Source organism: Taudactylus pleione, unplaced genomic scaffold, assembly GCF_031769625.1.
Source record: "Taudactylus pleione unplaced genomic scaffold, aTauple2 ptg001014l, whole genome shotgun sequence".
Lineage (NCBI taxonomy): Eukaryota > Metazoa > Chordata > Amphibia > Anura > Myobatrachidae > Taudactylus > Taudactylus pleione.
Genome location: NW_028285415.1, coordinates 373,538 through 398,547, shown reverse-complemented (window position 1 = coordinate 398,547; position 25,010 = coordinate 373,538). Strand labels below are relative to the sequence as shown.

Here is a 25,010-nt window from a genome sequence, read left to right as displayed (position 1 = left end):
TGATATTAATTTCTGGTTATTAGTTTATTAGTTGGCAGTAGATGATTCATTTGTCCATCATTATATCTGAGACGTGTAAAATGTGCGTGTCTCATCTGGCAGGTAAAAAAGGGATTCGGACTAATGTGACAAATATTATAGTCCCTACAAATTCCACCCCAATCCCTATGCGTCGCTCACATAATGATGGATGTGGAAATTACTCTGCACCGTCCTCTTTATTCTGACTAGACACAGCATCTGTTAGAGGGTACGCTGTACCCCCAATGAGCCGTCTGTGCTGTCTCTTGGTGGTGACTGGACTGTCCCGGTGGTCCGACAGTTACGTCCCTTCACCCGCCCTCTGGTCTGTGTTTGAGTGTCCCTGCAGGCGGCCTCATCTCTCCACACCCTACGAGTGTCCGGCCTCCACCTGTTGTGGGCAGCCCATCCTCTATTATTCTGCCAGGGTTGGCCATCAGGGTGGTCATGGTGGAAAGGTCTACCACCTACGCTTAGAGGGGTTTTCACTCCAGGCCTGTGCCCACCACGGTGCTGCTTGGAAAGGCTGGGAAGCGGAGCAGGATCTACTCCTGATACAGCAGGCGGAGCGGTCTGCCGAGCAGAGACTTGGTCTTCCTGTGGCACTCGGTGGTCACGATCACTGGCAGGTGTCTGGTCATCGTGGTGGTGGAAAGGTCTACCACCTATGCGCAGAGATGATGTTTTTAATCCAGGCCTGTGCCCACCATGGTGCTGCTTGGGAAGACTGAGAAGCTGAGCAGCTTCTACCCTTGATACAGCAGGTGGAGCATTCTGTTGAGCAGAGACTTGGTCGTCCTGTGGCACTTGGAGGTCACGATCACTGGCAGGTGTCTGGTCAATTGAGAAACAAACACTGAAGGTCACATAATGCATGCATGTCAAAAACATATATATTGGAGGGACATCTGAGCAAATGAGGGGGAGGAAGCATGTGGAAGGTGTGGCTCACGAGTCATTCCCAGCATGCTCAGTGCCATGCGTGACTAGACTTGCAACATCATCCTTTTAATTCAGCACACATGATAATTACACAGGTTCTGGGGCTGATTAAAACAAAGTAAACTGGAGACTTGGGAGTATATATACTATAGTTCAGGGTTTTGGAAGTGGAGCAGTTGCCCAAACCAATCAGATTCTAGCTATTATCTTCTAGAAGGTGCAAGATAAATAAGTAGAGTCTTATTGGTTGCAATGGACAACATCTCCACTTCTAAAAAAAAACACACTAAATATACCTCTTGAAATCAGCCTGCCACAGAACCTGTGTAATGCATGAGCATCCCGATTTAAAGGGATGATATGGCAAGCCTATGTATAACCAAGCGGGGATAAATGGCAAGCCTATGTATAACCATGCGGGGATGATATGGCAAGCCTATGTATAACCATGCGAGGATGATATGGCAAGCCTATGTATAACCATGCGAGGATGATATGGCAAGCCTATGTATAACCATGGGGGGATGATATGGCAAGCCTATGTATAACCATGCGGGGATGATATGGCAAGCCTATGTATAACCATGCGAGGACGATATGGCAAGCCTATGTATAAGCATGCGGGGATGATATGGCAAGCCTATGTATAAGCATGCGGGGATGATATGGCAAGCCTATGTATAAGCATGCGGGGATGATATGGCAAGCCTATGTATAACCATGCGGGGATGATATGGCAAGCCTATGTATAACCATGCGGGGATGATATGGCAAGCCTATGTATAACCATGCGGGGATGATATGGCAAGCCTATGTACAACCATGCGGGGCTGCCCAGGTTGCCTAGACGTGTGTAGCTGATAGAGCGATAATAGGAAACATCAGTTATGACTCATCTATAAAATATGTTAACAAGCAACAGTCACCATGGACCCCCCCAGGTGATTGTTCTATCCATGCATCAGTCCAAGGCAAAACCCGTTGGGCAACAGCATTTCACATTCTATCACCCTTACATTGTGCCTCCTCTCTCCTGCACAAATCTAGATACTGGTGGAGGTGAGGGCACTGCACACACCTCATACAGCTCCACTTTGCGATTTTACAATGATTCTTACCTCTTGGATGCTGATGAAAAAGCGATTATTTTCCACTTCAAGGTCAATGATTCCTCCGTTTGCCAGCTGCCTCTCGTACACCTTGCGGAGCTCCTTCTCTCTTTTTAACGCACTCGTGTCTGGGACATACAGCTCCTATGGGCGATTAAACACCATACAATCAGCCTTGCCTCACATAGCGCACTCTATTCCAACCACAAGAATAAAACGCAAGGCGTGTATGGCAGCTGCGTACCATGGCCAGGGCGAACTCTGGGAAACGGACATTCCTTACACGGTTCCTATCTCTACAGCTATGACACCAGGTCATGGAGGATACACCTAACACCGAGCTGCAGACATCATAACTGAGGAGGAACGCGATGGAAGAGAGAACCCCAGCACAACAGTTTCAGAACCAAGTGTAAAGCGCCAAAATACACACCCGAGCGTCCAAATACCATGACCAACTCGGCCAGTTTGGTGATAACTACCTGAGCTCCTACTCTTACCACCCGCAGAAACATGACTAAGGGAGGGATCAGGTCTAGCAAGTAGGACTCTGGATCACTCGCCCTGGATTCATGTCCCAGACCTTTCCCCCGGGTCTAGGAGATGAATGCAGAGAAAATCTGCTTCCTAGTTCCCACCCCTCAACCCTCAGCCACCAGAGGAGCCACTGACGTTACCTTTGGAGACAGTCTGATGAACTGCCAGAGGATGATTTGATTTGTTCCTGATCCACCTCGATATCTACTCAATTTAGAACTCTCTTGAGAAGGATCGTACAAAGGGCCTGATTCAGCACGGAACGCAATATTACACGCGCATGCACCTGGCCGCCGCGAAAATATGCTAATGAGTGCGATCGCAATGCCTCCGCAGCACAATACTCAGACGCCCAGCACCACATAAAGCCACCCCCTTCCCTTTACTCACATCCGTAACACTTAGCAAGACTGCGAAAACATCGGTACAATCGAGTACCATCGGACCCATACGCAGAGTTGTGGTTGACCTGACCCTCATTTAGAGAAAGTTAAACTTCCTGCACACAGCGAGTGCTCAGGATGGGTATAGGTTTGCAGTGGATAATTTATGTATGCTCCTGCAACAGCGTTCAAACACACTGTCACGCCTGCGTTCGCCTGTTCGCCTGTCCACCCCCCAGGTCACCGCCCCAAACGGCACTTCCTGTCAATCACTTTGCGGTGGGTCTGCGTATACACTGCAATCGCAGTCCCGATCGCGGCGTCTGATTTGCGCACTTGCTACTTGTACGCATGCGCAGATCGTAAACATTGGCCGACTGCGTACATCTTAGCACTTGCGTTCCTTGCTGAATCAGGCCCAAACTGCAGATGTGTCCTCATACATATAGAACGGTATCCAATCAGCCCCGAACATCGTCCGGGCGCTAATTGACCAACACGATCGGCGAAAAATCACAGGTTTTCGACGATGTTTTTTTTTCCCCTCTATCCTATTATTTAGGTCGAAATAATAGGATAATTCTCCCGAAAACACATAGGTGCCGCGATAAGCTCACGGACCTATGTGTTTTTTTGCCTTATTTCAGGTGAAAAAACTGCAGTTATCGTGGATTCTTTTTCGGGACACATCAGGTCCCGGAAAAGAAAAAACCCGATAAGTGCCGACTTCGGGGATAATTGGATAGCCCCGGCTGTGCAAACTCGTTTTCACTCTGCTGACCTTCGCGATGAGCTGAAGCCTGTCCTCTGGGAGTCTGACTCCTAGTTTTCAATGAGGAATGAAAGGAGTAAAAGCCTAGGGCCACTAGGTCTGGCCTGGCGCTTATGTATCCCGAGGAAATAATCTTATCCAAGTCAGGACTTAAAAATACATCTCCAGAGATGGACAGGGACGACTTGTGTTTTTGGACTCCAGATTGCTTCCTAAAGCAGAGGGCAATACATGCAATTGTAGTACCAATAGGATTGAAATATATAACCAAGACCCCAAGATATTGCGATTTCATAAGCAAATCAGATCTGGATCTGCCAGAATCAAAGCCTTTCGTCAATCTCTTTCAACTGCATTACTGACACAAGCTGAGGCAAGGTGGGTCTAAGTGAGGCTCCAGCCACATTGTAAATGGACTTTAGGGCACATTCACTGAGAGGGCAGCAGTCAGAATTGGAATGTGGTGATGCTAAAAAAAGATTAGCTATAGAACAAACCACCTTAGGCGGATACTAACCACACAGGACACTTGCTAATAATGGGATCATAAGGACACCAAGCTACACGAGACCTGAAACCTCAGCTCAGGCTTGGTCCATGCTTCGCATAAAAGGTCTTCAGCCTAAAGGGAATACATTTGCAGGTTCCTTCAACACCTCACTGTCCTCAGTAAATAGCGCCTGTTGGATGTCTCACATTAAACACTCACTGCTTCCTGTAGGAATCCACATCAAAGGACAAGGATCAGACTACGCAGCCACCTCATCTTCCCTTCAGAGAGGAAAACTCAGGACTCAAGAACTGTTAGAATCTGATGTTTCTGAGGTCTGGTAGATTCCATGCTCCTTTCCGAGGAAGAAAAAGACCTTGGCCAGGCACTGCACCAATGATCTTGTCCAGGCCCATATTGGCTCTGCCATCTAAGTGGGAGCCCTCACAGGTGAGCACAGTGCTGTCATCTGCATAGGGCCTTAGCCCCAGAATTGGCACAAGGCAATTTGGCTTGAAGCAGGAAAACACCTTTTGGTGGTGGCACTCCTCCAGGCTTAGCCCTGAATGTACTCCCCTAACCAGATCTGAGAGGCAGATGAGGGAAGATAGAGAGGACAATCCCAAAGTGGATGTGGATGGCAATGACCGATAGAAGCTAAGAAAGAGGAACAAACCATCAGCATGGAAGCCAAAACCCTCCCACACTACATCCCTACAGATGGAGAGGGTAGAAAGGCAGGTGAAAAAGCTACTGCTTCGGGAAGCTCATCAAGGTAGAGATGCTGCCTAATAGTAGAGGTATGGGCATCCATACCTCTGGCTGCTGTGGCTACAGCATAATAAGGGGGACCCTTACCTCTGGCTGCTGTGGAGGGGAGGCTACAGCATAATAAGGGGGACCCTTACCTCTGGCTGCTGTGGGGGGGGGGGTTACAGCATAATAAGGGGGACCCTTACCTCTGGCTGCTGTGGAGGGGGGGCTACAGCATAATAAGGGGGACCCTTACCTCTGGCTGCTGTGGGGGGGGGGGCTACAGCATAATAAGGGGGACCCTTACCTCTGGCTGCTGTGGATGGGAGGGTACAGCATAATAAGGGGGACCCTTACCTCTGGCTGCTGTGGAGGGGGGGCTACACCATAATAAGGGGGACCCTTACCTCTGGCTGCTGTGGAGGGGGGGCTACAGCATAATAAGGGGGACCCTTACCTCTGGCTGCTGTGGAGGGGGGGCTACAGCATAATAAGGGGGACCCTTACCTCTGGCTGCTGTGGAGGGGAGGGTACAGCATAATAAGGGGGACCCTTACCTCTGGCTGCTGTGGGGGTGTGGCTACAGCATAATAAGGGGGACCCTTACCTCTGGCTGCTGTGGGGGGGAGGCTTCTTGCAGCTTGCTGAAGTCACAGGTCAAACTCTCACGACAGACAGGACATGTGATGACGGATTCCTAAAAGACAATATAAAATGATCAAGGCAAAGACATACTATGCTACAGAGTACAGACTACAGCATGTCAGGGATCTATGAACAAAACAATCAATGTCATCACTATAACATACAGACATTTTAAACAGTTATATAAATATCAAAAAGTTAAGTCAGGAAGAGTTCATGTACATAACCCGAATGTGATTGTACAGATGTGTCCACATACATCTTACCTCCGTGCGCTACAAGTAACGTTGAACATAACGCATGAGCGCCGTGCAACTTGGTAGCGCCAAGGGTCTATTTGTGCAGCTTTTTACCTTGAAATGCTTATTATACACAGTGATGTGAACAGGACGCAGCAGCAGCTTTTGCTGATTAAAATTATATGTGGCATGCCTTTATTATATGTGTGACTGCGACACTGCAATGTAGCGTTTCACATGCAGATACCCCCGCAGTCACACACAGAATACGGGCATGACGCAGATCATTATATCACCTAGAAGGGCTGCGTACCGCTGTGGACACACCTGTGCAACCTGTAATCATATGTGCTCTATACTCTCATCCACATAATCCCCTATGCCCCTTATATATACTGTATTGAGAGTAACCACTTGGGCCTGACCCTGCTCCATGCCCCTATTCCCTTCCTATCTTCTGTACTGAGAGTAACCACATGGGTCTGACCATGCCCCTATTCCCTTATCTCCTGTACTGAGAGTAACCACTTGGGTGTGACCCTGCTCCCTGCCCCTATTCCCTTCCTATCTCCTGTACTGAGAGTAACCACTTGGGTCTAATCCTGCCCCAATTCCTTTCCTATCACCTTAGTCTGACACTGTGCTAAGGTGCAGTCTGTGACACCAAAGTACCTTTAGAAAAACACCAATTTGTGGCTAAATACTATTAGATTAGAGGAGCTATTTAGCTTGTGGAGGCATATATTTGTATTTTTATATAGATGACTAGCTGATTTATCTGGTTTTACCCAGGTAAACCTTAGATATTTACGGTTTCCATTTCCAACTCAATACATTAATCCTTCACCTCCATAGTACTGCATCACTGCTATAGTAAGTCATTACCCTTCCACACCTGTGTACTAACACATTCCACTCCCTCACCCCTGTAGTAACACATTTCCCTTCTTTGTCCGTGATGTAACACATTCAAAATTACCCTCCTTCACCGGTGTAGAAATACAATCCATCCCTCACCCCTGCAGTAACACATTACCCTCACTCACACCTGTAGTAACTTATTCCCTTTCCTCACGTCTGGAGTAACAAATTCCCCTCAATCACCTCTGTAGTAACACATTCCCTTCCTTCACCCTGCAGTAACACATTTGACATTCTCATCCCTCACCTCTATAGTAACACATTCCCTTCCCTCACTATACAAATAGAGGAGCCACACCAACTGCCAGTGATGTTTGGCAGCACTTGGGGTGACAGTTGGTGTTTGAATTCCGAACTGTGCTGCAGCCACAATGAGACAGTCAGTCAGGACATTGCACAGGGGGAGGAAACATTTTAGCCCTTTTCACCCCCTTAGGAGTCGAATATAGAAAAATCCCTTCTTAGTGACCACCTACTCCATGGAAGACATATACGCCCCGATTGTCATGTTTCTAGGTCCAGGGGTGTGGGCTTAGCCTTGATGGGTTAGTCAGTCAGGACATATGTTAAATTGATGTTTTATTGCTAACGACGTGTCATCGTAATCTGAGATTCTCTCCAACATCATTACGCTCGGTTATGTTTGTATTATTTCATATGGCGTAGGTATCGCTCATTTACTAGCACAATTACACTCTTAGGTGTATATTTACTAAAGTGAGAGTTTTTAGAAGTGGAGATGTTGCCCATAGCAACCAATCGGATTCTAGCACTTTTTTTGTAATTCACGGAATTGGTATGAAATACCGCCGGATGTTAGCCGGCAGATGTTATACCGATGCCGAAAAGCAGAATCCCGACTAAGGTAGTTTCCTAACTATCCCTAACCCCCCCGCCCACCCCCCTTAGTGCGTAACACTAACCTCCCCCCGTAAGTGCTTTAACCTAACTCCCCCTTCCCACAGCCTAAACCTAGCCCTGGGGGGGGGGGGCTAACCCTAACCTACCCTCGGGGGTGCCTAACCCTAAGTCCCCCCCAGGAGCCGTTAACCTGACCCTCCCCCCGGGGGCTGTCCTTGCCCGGCTTACCTTCGATCGGTATGCTGGGCGTCAGGCTCCAGGGCGTACGTATAATGACAGGCGTTAGTCCCCTACCGGGATTTGACAGTCGGGAAGTCGGCGGTCGGCATTTCGACCGCCGGCTTCTTGACTGCATCCCATAATTTACTAGTGCCTGGTTATTGCTTGCTGGCAGAGATACCCTTATGTCACCACAGGTAATAGTATATAGCCTGCACATACTGTAAAGATCACGGACAGCTGCATAAAATAGATTATGTTACATGTCTGACTTATATAAAATGTAAAATATTAATTGCAGTCTCCAGTCTATGACGAGACCTGGTTATTGGTTATACCTGGATGTTACTCACCTTTCCCAGGCTGTTGTCTCGGCAATGCTCGGCGTAGCGACCCAAACAGTGGGAATGAAAATGATGAAAACACGACGTCTTTGTGAGTGAATCACCTTCCTATGAGACATGTATACTTCATAATCCTGTAGCATAATGACTGATACACTCAGTCACACAATCAAGCATACACATGTACAGCAACCCACATAATGGTCCCAACCTACAAGGAGTTACCCACTTAAACACAAAGGAAGCCCATCCCCTCCCAAGCCAGGTACTGAGAAATACCCCAATACCACCTGGAGACCAGGTAAGCTCACACCCATCCAGTGCACAGAGTCCAGGACACCCAGCCAACACGCACTGAGGAGGCACACCCAAACCCAGCCAACACGCTCTGAGGCAGCACACCCAAACCCAGCCAACACGCTCTGAGGCAGCACACCCACACACAGCCAACACGCTCTGAGGCAGCACATACACACACAGGTAACGGAGCTCTGGGACGGCACACCCAAACCCAGCCAACACGCTCTGAGGTGGCACACCCACACACAGGTAACGGAGCTCTGGGACGGCACACCCAAACCCAGCTGACACGCTCTGAGGCAGCACACCCAGCCAACACGCTCTGAGGTGGCACACCCAAACCCAGCAAACACGCTCTGAGGCGGCACACCCAAACCCAGCCAACACGCTCTGAGGTGGCACACCCAAACCCAGCCAACACGCTCTGAGGTGGCACACCCAAACCCAGCCAACACGCTCTGAGGTGGCACACCCAAACCCAGCCAACATGCTCTGAGGTGGCACACCCAAACCCAGCCAACACGCTCTGAGGTGGCACATCCAAACCCAGCCAACACGCTCTGAGGTGGCACATCCAAACCCAGCCAACACGCTCTGAGGTAGCACATCCAAACCCAGCCAACACGCTCTGAGGTGGCACATCCAAACCCAGCCAACACGCTCTGGGACAGCACACACATACACACACAGGTAACGGAGCTCTGGGACGGCACACCCAAACCCAGCCAACACGCTCTGGGACGGCACACCCACACACAGCCAACACGCTCTGAGGCAGCACACCCAAACCCAGCCAACACGCTCTGAGGCAGCACACCCACACACAGCCAACACGCTCTGAGGTGGCACACCCAAACCCAGCCAACACGCTCTGAGGCAGCACACCCACACACAGGTAACGGAGCTCTGGGACGGCACACCCAAACCCAGCCAACACGCTCTGAGGCAGCACACCCAGCCAACACGTTCTGAGGTGGCACACCCAAACCCAGCAAACACTCTCTGAGGTGGCACACCCAAACCCAGCCAACACGCTCTGAGGTGGCACACCCAAACCCAGCCAACACGCTCTGAGGTGGCACACCCAAACCCAGCCAACACACTCTGGGACGGCACACCCAAACACAGCCAACACGCACTGAGGCAGCACACCCAAACCCAGCCAACACGCTCTGAGGCAGCACACCCACACACAGCCAACACGCTCTGAGGTGGCACACCCAAACCCAGCCAACACGCTCTGAGGCAGCACACCCACACACAGGTAACGGAGCTCTGGGACGGCACACCCAAACCCAGCCAACACGCTCTGGGACGGCACATCCACACACAGCCAACACGCTCTGAGGCAGCACACCCAAACCCAGCCAACACACTCTGAGGCAGCACACCCACACACAGCCAACACGCTCTGAGGTGGCACACCCAAACCCAGCCAACACGCTCTGAGGCAGCACACACCCAGGCAATACGCTCTGGGACGGCACACCCATACACACACAGGTAACGGAGCTCTGGGACGGCACCCCCAAACCCAGCCAACACGCTCTGAGGCGGCACACCCAGGCAATACGTTCTGAGGTGACACACCCACACACAGGTAACGGAGCCCTGGGACGGCGCACCTACGCACAGCCAACGCACTTCGAGTCCAGCACACCCAGCCAACTTAGAATCCAGGATACCCTGCCAGCACACTCTGAGGCGGCATACAAACACCCATATAACAGTGCTCTGGGCCGGGACACCCACATCCAGCCAACTAGCTCCGCGTCCAGGACACTCACACCTAGCCAACACGCTCTGAGGCGGCACACCTACACAAGGCAACGGAGCCCTAAATCGGTGCACCCACACCCAACCAACACACTTCGGGTCCAGGACACCCAGCCAACATGCAAGAACATCTACACCCCGCCTACATGATCTGAGTCCGGCACATCACGATCCCCAATCTAACAAGCTCAGAGTCCAAAACGATCTGCATTCAGCCAACAATCTTCAAGTCTGGCACAAACATCGTCCACCAGCCAACACAGTTAAGAGTTTGGCACACTCAGTCAACACCCTCAGAGTCCGGAACACCCAAGTCCAGCCAACACATCCAGAGTCCCGGACACCCAGTGACATCACCCACCAGCCAACAAGCTCCGATTCTGGAACATCACACCCAGCCAACACATTCACACCCAGTCAAAAAACCCTCTGAGTCTGAGATACCAAGTCCAGCCAATGAGATCCAAGCTGGCACATAAACACCTAGACCACACACTTCGAACCGACACACCTAAATCTAGCCAAAGAACTCCAAGCCAACACGTTCCAAACTGGCACATCCACACCCAGTCGAAGCATTCCGAGTCCAGGACACCCACACCCAGCCAACAGCTCCTTGTCTAGGACACCCACACCCAGGCAATGAGTTCCGAATCCAGCACACCAAGTCAACACGTTCCGAGTCCAGGTCACCCACATTCAGCCAACGAGTTCCGAACTGGCAAACCCACACCCAACCAAAAAGCTCCTAGTGCAGCAGAGTAATACTAAACAAGAACCACAACAAAGTCACCTGCACTCTAGTGTATTCTATATAATCAAATTGGCTATTAATAAAAATGATTTAATCACATTGGAATGTACTGACAGCTGGTCTGAACTCAAACTCTGCCATTGCTGTCAGAGATGCACAGGAGAGCAAGAGCAGGAGGAGAGGTGGGGAGAAAGTCTTGGGGCAGACAAAAAAGAGAAAAGGGGGTAGAAAGTGCCATGGGGAAAGAATAGGGGGGAGAAAGAATCAGGGGAAAGAGCAAGGGGTTAGGTGTGGGGTAGAGAGGTGGAAAGGAAGTTTTTCGGTTATGGAGAGTGTCTGGGGTGGGGAGGTTGGAGAAAGAGGAGACAGCAAGGCAGAAAGAGAGTGGGGGAGAAAGTGCCAGGAGAGAGCACCAGGGGGGAGCAAGTGCCAGGGGGTGGAAGAGAGCATGGGAGGGAGAGAGAGGGAGAGAGATAAAGTGCCAGGGGGAGAGAGGGAGAGAGATAAAGTGCCAGGGGGAGAGAGATAAAGTGCCAGGGGGAGAGAGATAAAGTGCCAGGGGGAGAGAGATAAAGTGCCAGGGGGAGAGAGATAAAGTGCCAGGGGGAGAGAGGGAGAGAGATAAAGTGCCAGGGGGAGAGAGATAAAGTGCCAGGAGGAGTGAGATAAAGTGCCAGGGGGAGAGAGGGAGAGAGATAAAGTGCCAGGGGGAGAGAGATAAAGTGCTAGGAGGAGAGAGGGAGAGAAATAAGTGCCAGGGGGAAAGAGGGAGAGAGATAAAGTGCCAGGAGGAGAGAGGGAGAGAGATAAAGTGCCAGGGGGAGAGAGATAAAGTGCCAGGGGGAGAGAAAGTGCCAGGAGGAGAGAGGGAGAGAAATAAAGTGCCAGGGGGAAAGAGGGAGAGAGATAAAGTGCCAGGGGGAGAGAGATAAAGTGCCAGGGGGAGAGAGATAAAGTGCCAGGGGGAGAGAGGGAGAGAGATAAAGTGCCAGGGGGAGAGAGAAAAAGTGCCAGGAGGAGAGAAGGAGAGAGATAAAGTGCCAGGGGGAGAGAGATAAAGTGCCAGGAGGAGAGAGATAAAGTGCCAGGAGGAGAGAGATAAAGTGCCAGGGGGAGAGAGATAAAGTGCCAGGGGGAGAGAGGGAGAGAGATAAAGTGCCAGGGGGAGAGAGGGAGAGAGATAAAGTGCCAGGGGGAGAGAGATAAAGTGCCAGGAGGAGAGAGATAAAGTGCCAGGAGGAGAGAGGGAGAGAGATAAAGTGCCAGGGGGAAAGAGGGAGAGAGATAAAGTGCCAGGGGGAGAGAGATAAAGTGCCAGGGGGAGAGAGATAAAGTGCCAGGGGGAGAGAGATAAAGTGCCAGGGGGAGAGAGATAAAGTGCCAGGGGGAGAGAGATAAAGTGCCAGGGGGAGAGAGATAAAGTGCCAGGGGGAGAGAGATAAAGTGCCAGGGGGAGAGAGATAAAGTGCCAGGGGGAGAGAGATAAAGTGCCAGGGGGAGAGAAGGAGAGAGATAAAGTGCCAGGGGGAGAGAGATAAAGTGCCAGGGGGAGAGAGGGAGAGAGATAAAGTGCCAGGGGGAGAGAGATAAAGTGCCAGGGGGAGAGAGGGAGAGAGATAAACTGCCAGGGGGAGAGAGATAAAGTGCCAGGAGGAGAGAGATAAAGTGCCAGGAGGAGAGAGGGAGAGAAATAAAGTGCCAGGGGGAAAGAGGGAGAGAGATAAACTGCCAGGGGGAGAGAGATAAAGTGCCAGGAGGAGTGAGATAAAGTGCCAGGGGGAGAGAGATAAAGTGCCAGGGGGAGAGAGATAAAGTGCCAGGGGGAGAGAGATAAAGTGCCAGGGGGAGAGAGATAAAGTGCCAGGGGGAGAGAGATAAAGTGCCAGGAGGAGAGAGATAAAGTGCCAGGAGGAGAGAGATAAAGTGCCAGGAGGAGAGAGATAAAGTGCCAGGGGGAGAGAGATAAAGTGCCAGGAGGAGAGAGATAAAGTGCCAGGGGGAGAGAGATAAAGTGCCAGGAGGAGAGAGGGAGAGACATAAAGTGCCAGGAGGAGAGAGGGATAGAGATAAAGTGCCAGGGGGAGAGAGATAAAGTGCCAGGGGGAGAGAGATAAAGTGCCAGGGGGAGAGAGATAAAGTGCCAGGAGGAGAGAGGGAGAGAAATAAAGTGCCAGGGGGAAAGAGGGAGAGAGATAAAGTGCCAGGGGGAGAGAGATAAAGTGCCAGGGGGAGAGAGATAAAGTGCCAGGGGGAGAGAGATAAAGTGCCAGGGGGAGAGAGATAAAGTGCCAGGGGGAGAGAGATAAAGTGCCAGGGGGAGAGAGATAAAGTGCCAGGGGGAGAGAGATAAAGTGCCAGGGGGAGAGAGGGAGAGAGATAAAGTGCCAGGGGGAGAGAGATAAAGTGCCAGGGGGAGAGAGGGAGAGAGATAAAGTGCCAGGGGGAGAGAGATAAAGTGCTAGGAGGAGAGAGGGAGAGAAATAAGTGCCAGGGGGAAAGAGGGAGAGAGATAAAGTGCCAGGAGGAGAGAGGGAGAGAGATAAAGTGCCAGGGGGAGAGAGATAAAGTGCCAGGGGGAGAGAGATAAAGTGCCAGGGGGAGAGAGATAAAGTGCCAGGGGGAGAGAGATAAAGTGCCAGGGGGAGAGAGGGAGAAAGATAAAGTGCCAGGAGGAGAGAGGGAGAGAGATAAAGTGCCAGGAGGAGAGAGGGAGAGAGATAAAGTGCCAGGAGGAGAGAGGGAGAGAGATAAAGTGCCAGGAGGAGAGAGGGAGAGAGATAAAGTGCCAGGAGGAGAGAGGGAGAGAGATAAAGTGCCAAGAGGAGAGAGGGAGAGAGATAAAGTGCCAGGAGGAGAGAGGGAGAGAGATAAAGTGCCAGGAGGAGAGAGGGAGAGAGATAAAGTGCCAGGAGGAGAGAGGGAGAGAGATAAAGTGCCAGGGGGAGAGAGATAAAGTGCCAGGAGGAGAGAGGGAGAGAGATAAAGTGCCAGGGGGAGAGAGATAAAGTGCCAGGGGGAGAGAGATAAAGTGCCAGGGGGAGAGAGATAAAGTGCCAGGAGGAGAGAGGGAGAGAAATAAAGTGCCAGGGGGAAAGAGGGAGAGAGATAAAGTGCCAGGGGGAGAGAGATAAAGTGCCAGGGGGAGAGAGATAAAGTGCCAGGGGGAGAGAGATAAAGTGCCAGGGGGAGAGAGGGAGAGAGATAAAGTGCCAGGAGGAGAGAGGGAGAGAGAAAGTGCCAGGAGGAGAAAGAAAGAGTGTGAGGGATAAAGTGCTAGGGGGAGAAGGAAAGTGCCAGAGGGAGAGAGTGTGAGGGATAAAGTGCGAGGGGGAGGGGGAAAGTGAAAGTGCGGGGGGGAGAGTGTGAGGGATAAAGTGCGATGGGGAGGGATGGAGGCAGAAAGGGAATAGTAAATTAAAGCCAGGTAACGTTGAGCATTACTGTACAGCCCAAACACAACCACAAACCTGGGACAGCGAGCTGAACAAGGAAATATATATTACTACTAAATACGCATTTAAACAGCCACTTACAATAAGGCAGAAATAAAATCCTTTACCTGAAATTCATACAGGCAGATGACGCAGTGACCATGAGGAATATTACTGGATGTCAGCATCTCCTTCCCTTTCTATAAAGACAGAATGTATATCTCTGTATATAACAGCCAACACGTCCCCAACATAAAGGCACCATACACAGGGAGACTCACCTCAATGAGCTGATAGAGAACCGGACACCCCACAGCCTGTGCAGCCGTCATGTGCAACGTACTGATGATACTACAAGAGACAGCAGACAGCCTGAGTAATGCGCAATGAGAGTGCGGGGAGTACATTCTGCTATACAACACAGGGGGTTTATACATTATATCCTCTAATAGTGAATGCATTTGCTGCACATAACCAGGAGGGGAGCCAGATGGGCATGTTGCCGACTAGGCAGAAACATGTTACTGCTGTGAGCAGCTGTGTACGCAAATGACAATGACGCTGCGGCCACTATATCAGCAGCTGAAGTTCTGTCATCTCAGTTACCAGCTAATGTATCACTGTGCTATGGTATAAGCCACAGCCATTCTCCTATACACAGGGGTGACATAGTATTGTCTGACAGGAACCCCGGTACAAGCCCATACCTCTGTATCTGCTCATCACACAGGCCGCGGGGATTGCTCACACTGATCTTAGGTGGCTCTTCAGGATACTGCGGGACAGAGAGAAAGACAAACAGGGTAAAGCACATAAGCAAGACAAAGGGTTAGATTTGCAGCATAGCTAAGGGGGGGCAAAAGGGAAAATACAATAACAATAAAAAATATTTATACAATGACATGGAAAAGTAACAGAGGCGGGTATATAAGACATAGGGATCACATACAGGGGAAGCGTAACATAGAGCCGGGTATATAAGACATAGGGATCACATACAGGGGGAAGCGTAACATAGAGCCGGGTATATAAGACATAGGGATCACATACAGGGGGAAGCGTAACATAGAGCCGGGTATATAAGACATAGGGATCACATACAGGGGGAAGAGTAACATAGAGCCGGGTATATAAGACATAGGGATCACATACAGGGGGAAGAGTAACATAGAGCAGGGTCTATAGGGCACAAGGATCACTTACAGGGGAAGAAGTATAATGTTACCTGTGACGGGAGAGACAGCTGTAGGGTCATACGCACGTACTGAGTTTCCAGGTCATCGCCAGTTGCTGGATGTAACGTGATTCTCAGCACCAACCTAGTAATACCAGTTATTACTATCAATGTCAGTTATTCTCATTTACACATACCAGGGACTAATGGTGCCTACACACTTGGCGATCTGCTCACGATCCGACATCGTGTCCGATTTCCCCTTGAACTCTCCCCGGCAGTCGTGGGCACGATTTGGTGTTAAAAACTGTCCAATGTGACAAACGATCTATCGTGCCTCCTAACTATTCCAGTGCATCGCGACGGAGATTGCCAGACCGTGCCTGCAGCACGGCAGATCTGAAGATGCGAAGTACGACCTGCGGCGACGCGCATCGGCATCGTGATCTTTACAAGAATTGTCGTCACGATGCGTCGGAATCGGGCAAATCGTGTGAAATATCGCTAAGTGTGTAGGCACCTTAAGGCTAGATGAATAGTGGCAGTATGAAACTAGCTGGATCCACAAATCTTACCCATCTTCCTCAGACACCTCCAGCTCCTCCAGATAAATGGACTGTAGAACCTGCAGCTCCTGTAGTACAGACCTGAAGAGGGCACATAAGAAACATGCTAAGCTCAGCACATCATACACCCCGACAGCCGAGGGGCAATTCAGTGCTGTATAATAGAGTGAAAATTATACCCTTCCCCACACTGCACTGTCACGGTACCAGAGGCATAATTTCTCCCCAACAGCCCCCCAGTACTGGTATATAACACTGTTATGGTACCAGAGAGATAATTACTCACCCCCCCAGTACTGGTATATAACACTGTTATGGTACCAGAGAGATAATTACTCACCCCCCCAGTACTGGTATATAACACTGTTATGGTACCAGGGGGATAATTACTCTGCATGCAGGTCAGACGTGTGATATCGTCAGAGGGGGTCATGCTGTGTATGCACTTACCGATGCCGGGTCTTGAGGCTCACGACTTTGTGCTGGGTACCAATCTTTTAGTGTATACCTAGCATTAGACCTTCACCCCACTAGCCCCAAAACCTAAATCAGCAGCAACTCTATTTAATAATTGACATCCTTCCCCTAACCAGCCCTGTCATTGTTATTCCTTATTAAGTACACATTACATTAATATTCTTACTAAATAACCTTAATAGCCCTCACTACATAGCACTTACACGTTACAATAATGCCACCCCTCAACACACACATTACATTAATACCATCACACACACATTGTAATAATACCATCATACACACACACTATAATACCCCTCAACACACACATTACATTAATACCATCACACACACATTGTAATACCATCATACATACACATTATAATACCCCTCAACACACACATTACATTAATACCATCATACACATTATAATAATATGAGATATGGTAAGAACTTACCCTTGTTATCTCTATTTCTACGAAGTCCATAGGGTTCCACAGGATACCTTGGGGTATAGGTGTGACGTCAGTCGCAGGGCACCAAAGAGTTAAGCTTTCAGCCTCCCAGGATGCACTAGGTCCCCCTCCTATACCCCGCCCCCGGGCCAAGGCACCTCAGTTAGTTACCAAGCCATAGGCCGGAGGAGGAGAAGGAAGAGAGAGAACAAAGATCTGGACACATACAAGAATCACATTCTCACCAGAGGGAGACGGAAAACCGGTGACCAGAGCAAAGCCCATCCGCAGCACAGGTGCGACAGGGCGGGAGTCCTGTGGAACCCTATGGACTTCGTAGAAATAGAGATAACAAGGGTAAGTTCTTACCATATCTCATATTTTCTACTTCAGGGTCCATAGGGTATCCACAGGATACCTTGGGGATGTCCCAAAGCAGTATCCTTTAAGGGTGGGGACGCTCCTGTGCAGAAAGGAGAATCCGCCGCCCGAAGGAAGCATCCTGAGAGGCGAAGGTGTCAAACCTGTAATACCTCACGAAGGTATGGACAGAGGACCACGTAGCAGCCTTGCAGATCTGAACTGCCGAGGCACCACGTCGAGCTGCCCACGAAGGACCCACAGACCTAGTGGAATGAGCCTTCAGAGAAGGAGGGACCGGTAGGCCTTCATGAAGATAAGCTTCAGAAATAGCCATACGGATCCAGGCTGCCAAAGTTTGCTTTGAAGCAGGCCAACCCTTTTTACGGAAGCCATAGAGGACAAACAAAGCGTCCGACTTCCTAAACGAAGAAGTGCGGTCAACATAAGTCCTTAAGGCCCGCACAACATCCAAAGAGGCCTCACCCACGGAAAGACCCGGTGAGTTAAAGGCCGGAACAACTATTTCCTCGTTAACATGAAACTGGGAAACAACTTTGGGAAGAAACTCGGGCCGAGTGCGGAGCACTGCCCTGTTCCCATGAAAAACCAAGAAAGGGGGTCTACAAGAAAGAGCCCCTAACTCAGAAACACGTCTGGCCGAAGCAATGGCCAGAAGGAAAACAGTCTTAGCTGTTAGCCATTTAAGATCCACTGAGCCCAGTGGTTCAAACGGCGGTCCTTGGAGAGCCCTCAGGACCACAGCCAAATCCCAAGGCGCCACAGGTGGAACAAAGGGCGGCTGAATGCGGAGAACACCCTGCATAAAGGTGCGCACATCCGGGATTGTAGCAATCCTACGGTGAAACCAGACAGATAGGGCCGAAACCTGTACCTTCAAAGAAGCAAGGCGAAGCCCATGATCTAGTCCCGCTTGCAGGAAGGCGAGAATCCGAGACAGACGAAACTCCCGCGGTGCATAACCTCTCGGTCGACACCACTGGAAGAACGTATGCCACACGCGATGGTATATCCTCGCGGAAGACGGTTTCCGAGCTCGTAACATGGTACGCACCACAGAGCTGGAAAACCCCCGGGACCTCAGAATGGCCGTCTCAACAGCCACGCCGTCAAAGACAGCCGAGTCAGGTCCGGGTGAAGGCAAGGACCCTGAGACAGAAGGTCCGGTCGTAGCGGCAACCGCAGAGGAATGTCCACGGACAGACCCTGAAGGTCTGAGAACCAGTGCCGTCTGGGCCACGCGGGAGCTATCAACAGGAGCGTCCCTCCTTCCTGTTTGAATTTCCGGATTACCCGTGGAAGAAGGGAGACCGGAGGGAACAGGTATGAGAACCGGAACGTCCACCGGACGGACAGAGCATCCACCAGAGACGCCCCTTCGTCTCTTGTGCGAGACCCGTACACCGGCAACTTGTTGTTGTGCCGGGACGCCATGAGGTCGATTTCTGGAAGACCCCACCTGTCCACCAGTAGTTGAAAAACGTCCGGGTGCAGGGACCATTCCCCCGGATGAACGTCCTGGCGACTTAGAAAGTCCGCCTCCCAATTGAGCACTCCCGGGATGAAGACCGCTGATATGGCCGGAAGATTGCGCTCCGCCCAAACCAGGATCCGAGAGACCTCTACGAGAGCCGCCCGACTGCGAGTTCCTCCTTGCCTGTTTATGTAGGCCACGGTGGTAGCGTTGTCCGACTGGACCTGCACCGGGCGACCCTGGAGAAACCGCTGTGCCTGCTGGAGAGCATTGAAGACCGCACGGAGTTCCAAGATATTTATTGGAAGCTCCGCTTCTGTCGGCGTCCACCTGCCCTGGAACAAGTGTGGACCCGAAACTGCTCCCCAGCCCCGAAGACTGGCGTCCGTTGTCAACAGGACCCAATTTGGAACCCAGAACGGACGTCCCTTGTTGAGGTGGGTCGTCTGTAACCACCACGTAAGGGACAGGCGAACCTCCTGGGTGAGCACAATCGTCTGGGACTTCAGAGACTGAGTCAGCCCGTTCCACTTGGACAGGATCAGGTGCTGCAGAGGTCTGGAGTGAAACTGGGCGTATTCCACCATGTCGAACACCGACACCATGGAGCCCAGTAACCTCATCGCCGAGTGTAAGGACACCCGGCGGCTGTGCAGACAACTGCGCACCCTTGACTGTAAAGCAGAGATCTTGTCCTCCGTCACGAAGATCCTTTGCTGTCCCGAGTCCAATAAGGCTCCAAGATGCAGAATCCTCCGAGACGGGATTAGAGTGGACTTCTGCCAGTTGATTAGCCAGCCGTGCCGTTGCAGCAGTGCAATGGTCAGGTCCAAGTGGCGTAACAGGAGCTCTGGAGATCCTGCCACCAATAACAGGTCGTCCAAATACGGCAACATGCGGACTCCCTGCAGCCGCAGAGAAGCCGCCATGACCGCCATCACCTTGGTGAAAACACGTGGTGCTGTTGCCAGGCCAAAAGGTAACGCCCGAAACTGGAAGTGGTCGCTGCTGATTGCAAACCTGAGGAACTGTTGATGGCGCCAAAGAATAGGGACATGCAGGTAAGCGTCCTGTATGTCCAATGACACCAAGTAGTCCCCAGGTTCCAGCGCCAGAATGATGGACCGTAGGGTCTCCATCCGAAACTTCGGGACCCGCAAAGACTTGTTGAGTGCTTTGAGGTTGAGAATCGGACGATATGACCCATTGGGTTTCTGTACCAAAAATAGATTTGAATAGAAACCCTGGCCCCTCTGGGAGAATGGAACCGCCACTATAACTCCAGCCTGGAGCATAGTGTGCAATACCTTCCGCAGCTCCGTAGCCTTGTTCCGGTCTGATGGTAGACCCGTGGTGAAGAAGCGAGCCGGGGGTCTGTGCCGGAAGGAGAGGGCGTATCCGTGGGAAACCACCTCCAGAACCCAAGTGTCTGTCGTAGTGGTCGACCAACACTGGGCGAACTGTAGCAGGCGGCCTCCCACCCTGGGATCCCCCAAAGGGAGGCCCGGACCGTCAGGCCGCAGGCTTGTCATCTGGCTTGGGGGCCGGACGTCTGGTACTCCATGCCTGCTTCCGGGGCTTGACCGATTTCTTAGGGCCAGCCTGTCGAGGAAACGACTGTGGTTTGGGCCTGCCCTGGGCCCTAGATGACCGAAAGGACGATGGTCCCGAACCAGAAGGAGCAGCGGCCGACGGGAGACAGGCAGATTTGGCTGCCGCCAGCGTGGCCACAATCTTATCCAGATCCGGACCGAAGAGAACTTCTCCGGTAAACGGCAACGCTTCCAGACCTTTCTTGGAATCTGCGTCCGCCTTCCAGGATCGCAGCCACAAGGTGCGACGAGCAGCTACCGCTGCTGAAGAAATTCTAGACACCAGAGTACTAATGTCTAGAGCCGCCTCGTTGATGTAGGTGGCCGAATCACGGAGATTGCCAATCAACTCCGCCTGATCGGCCGGACAGTCGGATTCAAAAGAAGCCTCTAATGAATCCGCCCAGCGCTCCATCGCTCTGGCAACCCAGCAAATGGCCATAGCCGGCCGTGCTGCCCCCCCTGCAAGGGAATAAGCGGACTTCAGGCAGATTTCTACCTTGCGGTCCGTAGCATCCTTAAGGGAGGACATGGATGGCATCGGCAATGTGGCACTACGGACAAGACGGGTCACGTGAGAATCCACCTGTGGAGGGGATTCCCACTTAGCAAAATAATTATCCGCGAACGGATAAGCCACCGCCAGGCGTCTCTGCGGCTGGTATCTTTTGCCAGGTTGTTTCCACGCCTCCTCTAAATGGTCCACCAACTGACCCGAAAGAGGAAAGACTGTGGCATCGCCCTTCACATCTTTGAAAAAGGCATACTTAGATTTAGCCGCTGGGGGAACTTCGTCCTCAATCACCAAGGCTGTGCGGACCGCCCGAATAAGTCCAGGAATATATACTTTGGACTTAGCATCAGCGTCCTTAGTATGGAGAGGTTCCTGATCGTAAGGATCTAGAATCTCCCCATCATCAGACGTCCCTTCGTCATCCTCATAAGGAGCGGACAGAGACGCCACCGGCCTTTTATGAGACCGCATCACAGACTCCCCTTGCAACACATCCGACAAGTGCTGTACAGAACTCGTCAGGGAGTTAACCCACGCTGGCTCCTGAGAACCCGGGAGCGGGGAAATAGGGAGACTGTGGGGTACCACCAATTGTCGTGGGAACCCCTGCATGGGTGACGACACCACAGACTGCTGGGACAAACCCATCGGAGTAAACGCGGGCTGCGGAGCTAACTGGCCCACTAAAGCTGTTAACGCCTGAGCGAAACAAGCCCAGGGCGGCTCCTGTACCGGTGCTGTAACCGTAATAGGCCGCGCCATGGACAAACACTGCCGGCAAAGGACCTCCGCGCTACCCTCCCCCTCCGCTAACGGTACTTTGCACGTGGTACACTGTAGCCGGAGGGGAAAATCACTTTCAGACATGATGGCACCACGTATGTGACCTCTCTCACCAATTAAGTATTAAATAGGCGAGAGACCACCCTGCAGCACCGCACCGCAAGGGCTTTAGCAGAAAGAACAGGGACAGTAATAAAGCTGACAGTTTAGAGAAGAAAAGATTACAGGCAGCAGCGCTAGCACAGTCACATACAATGCAGAAAAATAACAATTCCTGCACTAACAGCGCTGATCACTCAACTACACAGACACAGGGCCTGGTAGGACACAGCGCTGCATACACAGACCTGACCACAGCGGAGGAGAGGTATGCGGGGGGACCCAGACCACGATGCTTCCGTCCAGCGCTTCCAGCAGCGTTCACCATGCGTTCTGGAGAAGATGGCCGCCGAGGAGCAGAGAGGAGGCTGGCCTGGGGGAGGAGCGCTGCCACAGGACCAGTCGGCAGCATGCAGAGAGGGCTGTGTGCAGCGGGGGAGGCGCCGGCTGTGAGACAGGGAAGGCGCGCTCCCCTGGCATGCATTTAACCCCTGGGACGCCGCAGCGCTACCGCTCTGCTGCGGTCCGCTGTCCCAGGGGGTAGTGGAAGCGCAGGTTGGTCGCCTGGCTCCACGCTGCAGCCAGTCCCCAGGGAGCCCCCTGCCTGGGGACTTAGGACCATGTGATCAGCGGGGACCCACGGCGGGACCCCGCTGCTTACCTCTGTCCCCCTTGAATCCGGCCATGGTCCGGAGCATCTGGGGTCACCGCTAGCTGTGACCCCAGACACCCACCAGCATCCCCGGATCAGTACCGGCGTTCTGGTACCGGCGGGGTGTAGGGAAGACAGCATGGACGTCAGGACTGACTGTCCATGCTGTTCATCCAGTTGTGCAGCCACAGCTGCATGAAGAATAAGCTTCAGGGGCTCTTCTAGCCCCCACTCCAACAGGTGCACCCGACTCCGGCCGGGCACCAAACTAAACTGGGGTGCCTTGGCCCGGGGGCGGGGTATAGGAGGGGGACCTAGTGCATCCTGGGAGGCTGAAAGCTTAACTCTTTGGTGCCCTGCGACTGACGTCACACCTATACCCCAAGGTATCCTGTGGATACCCTATGGACCCTGAAGTAGAAAATACCATGATACACACACACTATAATACCCCTCAACACACACATTACATTAATACCATCATACACATTATAATAATACCATCATACACACATTATAATGCCATCACACACTAATAATACAAAAACAAATTATATAATACCACCTCAACATGCCACACACAATATTTTAATACCATGAAACACATTAAAACCATCAAGCACACACACAGGCATATATCAGATCAATTGTATTACACACACTCACAATATATTAATATCATCACACACAAATAAACATATCATTTCAATACTATTACATATATATAGGGATCAGTATGAGATGGCTGCGCTCGGGATCCCGAAAGGGCTAGCGTACCGACACTTGTTGGTAGGTATGCTAACCCTCCCCCTCTGCCTACCCTAACCCTCTGCCCTTAGTGCCTAGCCCCCTGATACTTACCTTTGGTATCCCGGTGGTCAGGATTTCGGTGCCAGTAAAAGGAGCTCCCTTGCATCCAGACCATCGGGATGCCAATCGCATACCCGTACAAGATCCACTACTTCATCAAAGCCTTCCAGCTATCATTCTAACTCCTTGCTACATGCTCCTTCCTCCCCATCTACCCCATCTGTGTCAACCCAGTTTGTCTTCCCCCACATTTTTAGAATGTAAGCTCTCACGAGCAGGGCCCTCTACCCTCTTGTGCTTCTCCTTACTATAGTGTCATTTACTTCTTACTCACCACTAGGGCACCTAACACTTGGTTGCTTATGCTCTGTTGCTTATCTGGGTGATATGGTCGCTAATGTAGCAATGTATATTATCCATGTCCTGTATTGCATACCTCCCAACATTTGTTGGGAGGGAGTCGGGACCTGCGCGCGCCTTCGGCGCGTGCCCCCAAAGTGGGTGTGGCCTACCCATTTAGGGGTGTGGTCTGATGACACGCCCCCATTTACATCACTAATGGGGCTCCCCCCCCGTACGCTGATTAGATGCTGTGCGCATAGCGTCTATTCTAGCTCTGCATAGCAGAGCAGAGTGTATGCTTCTCCCAGCTTCCCCCCCACCGCGGGACAATGCGGCCTGCAGGCGGGACAGTCCCAGAAAAACGGGACTGTCCCGCTAAATGCGGGACAGTTGGGAGGTATGGTATGGTATTGTTCTGTAAGTCACTTGTCTACAAATTGTTTATGTACTTTGTAAGGCGCTGCGGAACACTTGTGGCGCCATATAAATAAATAATAATAATAATGAATACCATCATACACACATCTATATTTTACAGTCCCATTGGATGTAATGACATAACTACACTCCCTATAGACACAGACTGCAATGTACAGTACTTCCCTGATAACACTAATATCCCTATACTATTATTAAACCCCCCATATACCTATCCCAGCTGGCAGAAAGCTCCCTGGGTCTCTGAACACCCCAGGGGTACAGGGGAAGGGGCAGGGGGCCAGGCACTCTGTGAGGAGAGGAGAAGGGGCGGGGCCTCAGGGAGAGGAGGAGCATAGAGATAGGTAATAACCCTGAGAGGGTGGGGTGAGGCAGGGAAGTGAGTGACAGCGCTGGGTCAGGGGGCTCCTGGCCGCCCCCCGGCTGCTGACTGCAGGAAGAGGCGGCAGCTGCGCCCCCCAGGCTCCTATACCACTACCTAGGTCACCTAGAGTGTAATCCGCCCCCGGTGCCCGTATATCCCCCGGTGCTAGGCTCAGCTTATCGCCGGCCCGCAACTCTCACCCGGTTTCCTCGTCATCCGCCATCTTGTGCCCGGAAGTAGCGGCGGCTCCGTGATGACGTCATTTCTTCGACTCGGTTGCCAGGCAACGGGAGCACAGCGGGAGGCGTCAGTGCCGGACACAGGGAAGGAGCGAGGTCTGCGGGCGCTGTACTCCGGGTATTAGTGTTATACAGCGGCTATTACTCCCGCCCAGCAACACTGTACTGCAA

The 25,010-nt window shown here is 51.6% G+C and overlaps 2 protein-coding genes across 7 annotated transcripts in view; one reads left to right on the top strand and one right to left on the bottom strand.

Moving 5' to 3' along the window:
• On the bottom strand, positions 1-24,873 carry RNF25 (ring finger protein 25). Its single transcript, XM_088461086.1, has 10 exons — positions 24,801-24,873; positions 16,247-16,318; positions 15,723-15,816; positions 15,205-15,272; positions 14,779-14,848; positions 14,626-14,697; positions 8,246-8,344; positions 5,615-5,704; positions 2,082-2,216; positions 1-855 (listed from the first exon to the last, which is right to left on the bottom strand). Exons 1-10 carry the CDS (start codon positions 24,821-24,823, stop codon positions 244-246), a joined length of 1,335 nt encoding a protein of 444 aa, XP_088317212.1. The 5' UTR covers positions 24,824-24,873; the 3' UTR covers positions 1-243.
• The window catches only part of STK36 (serine/threonine kinase 36), a 203,616-nt gene continuing 203,196 nt past the window's right edge, over positions 24,591-25,010 (top strand). For 3 of the 6 annotated variants that reach the window (XM_088461082.1, XM_088461081.1, XM_088461080.1), the window contains exon 1: positions 24,591-24,957. In XM_088461082.1, coding sequence (XP_088317208.1) covers positions 24,854-24,957 — 104 coding nt within the window. In that variant the 5' untranslated portion in view covers positions 24,591-24,853. The other 3 variants (XM_088461083.1, XM_088461084.1, XM_088461085.1) reach the window with 3 other exon arrangements.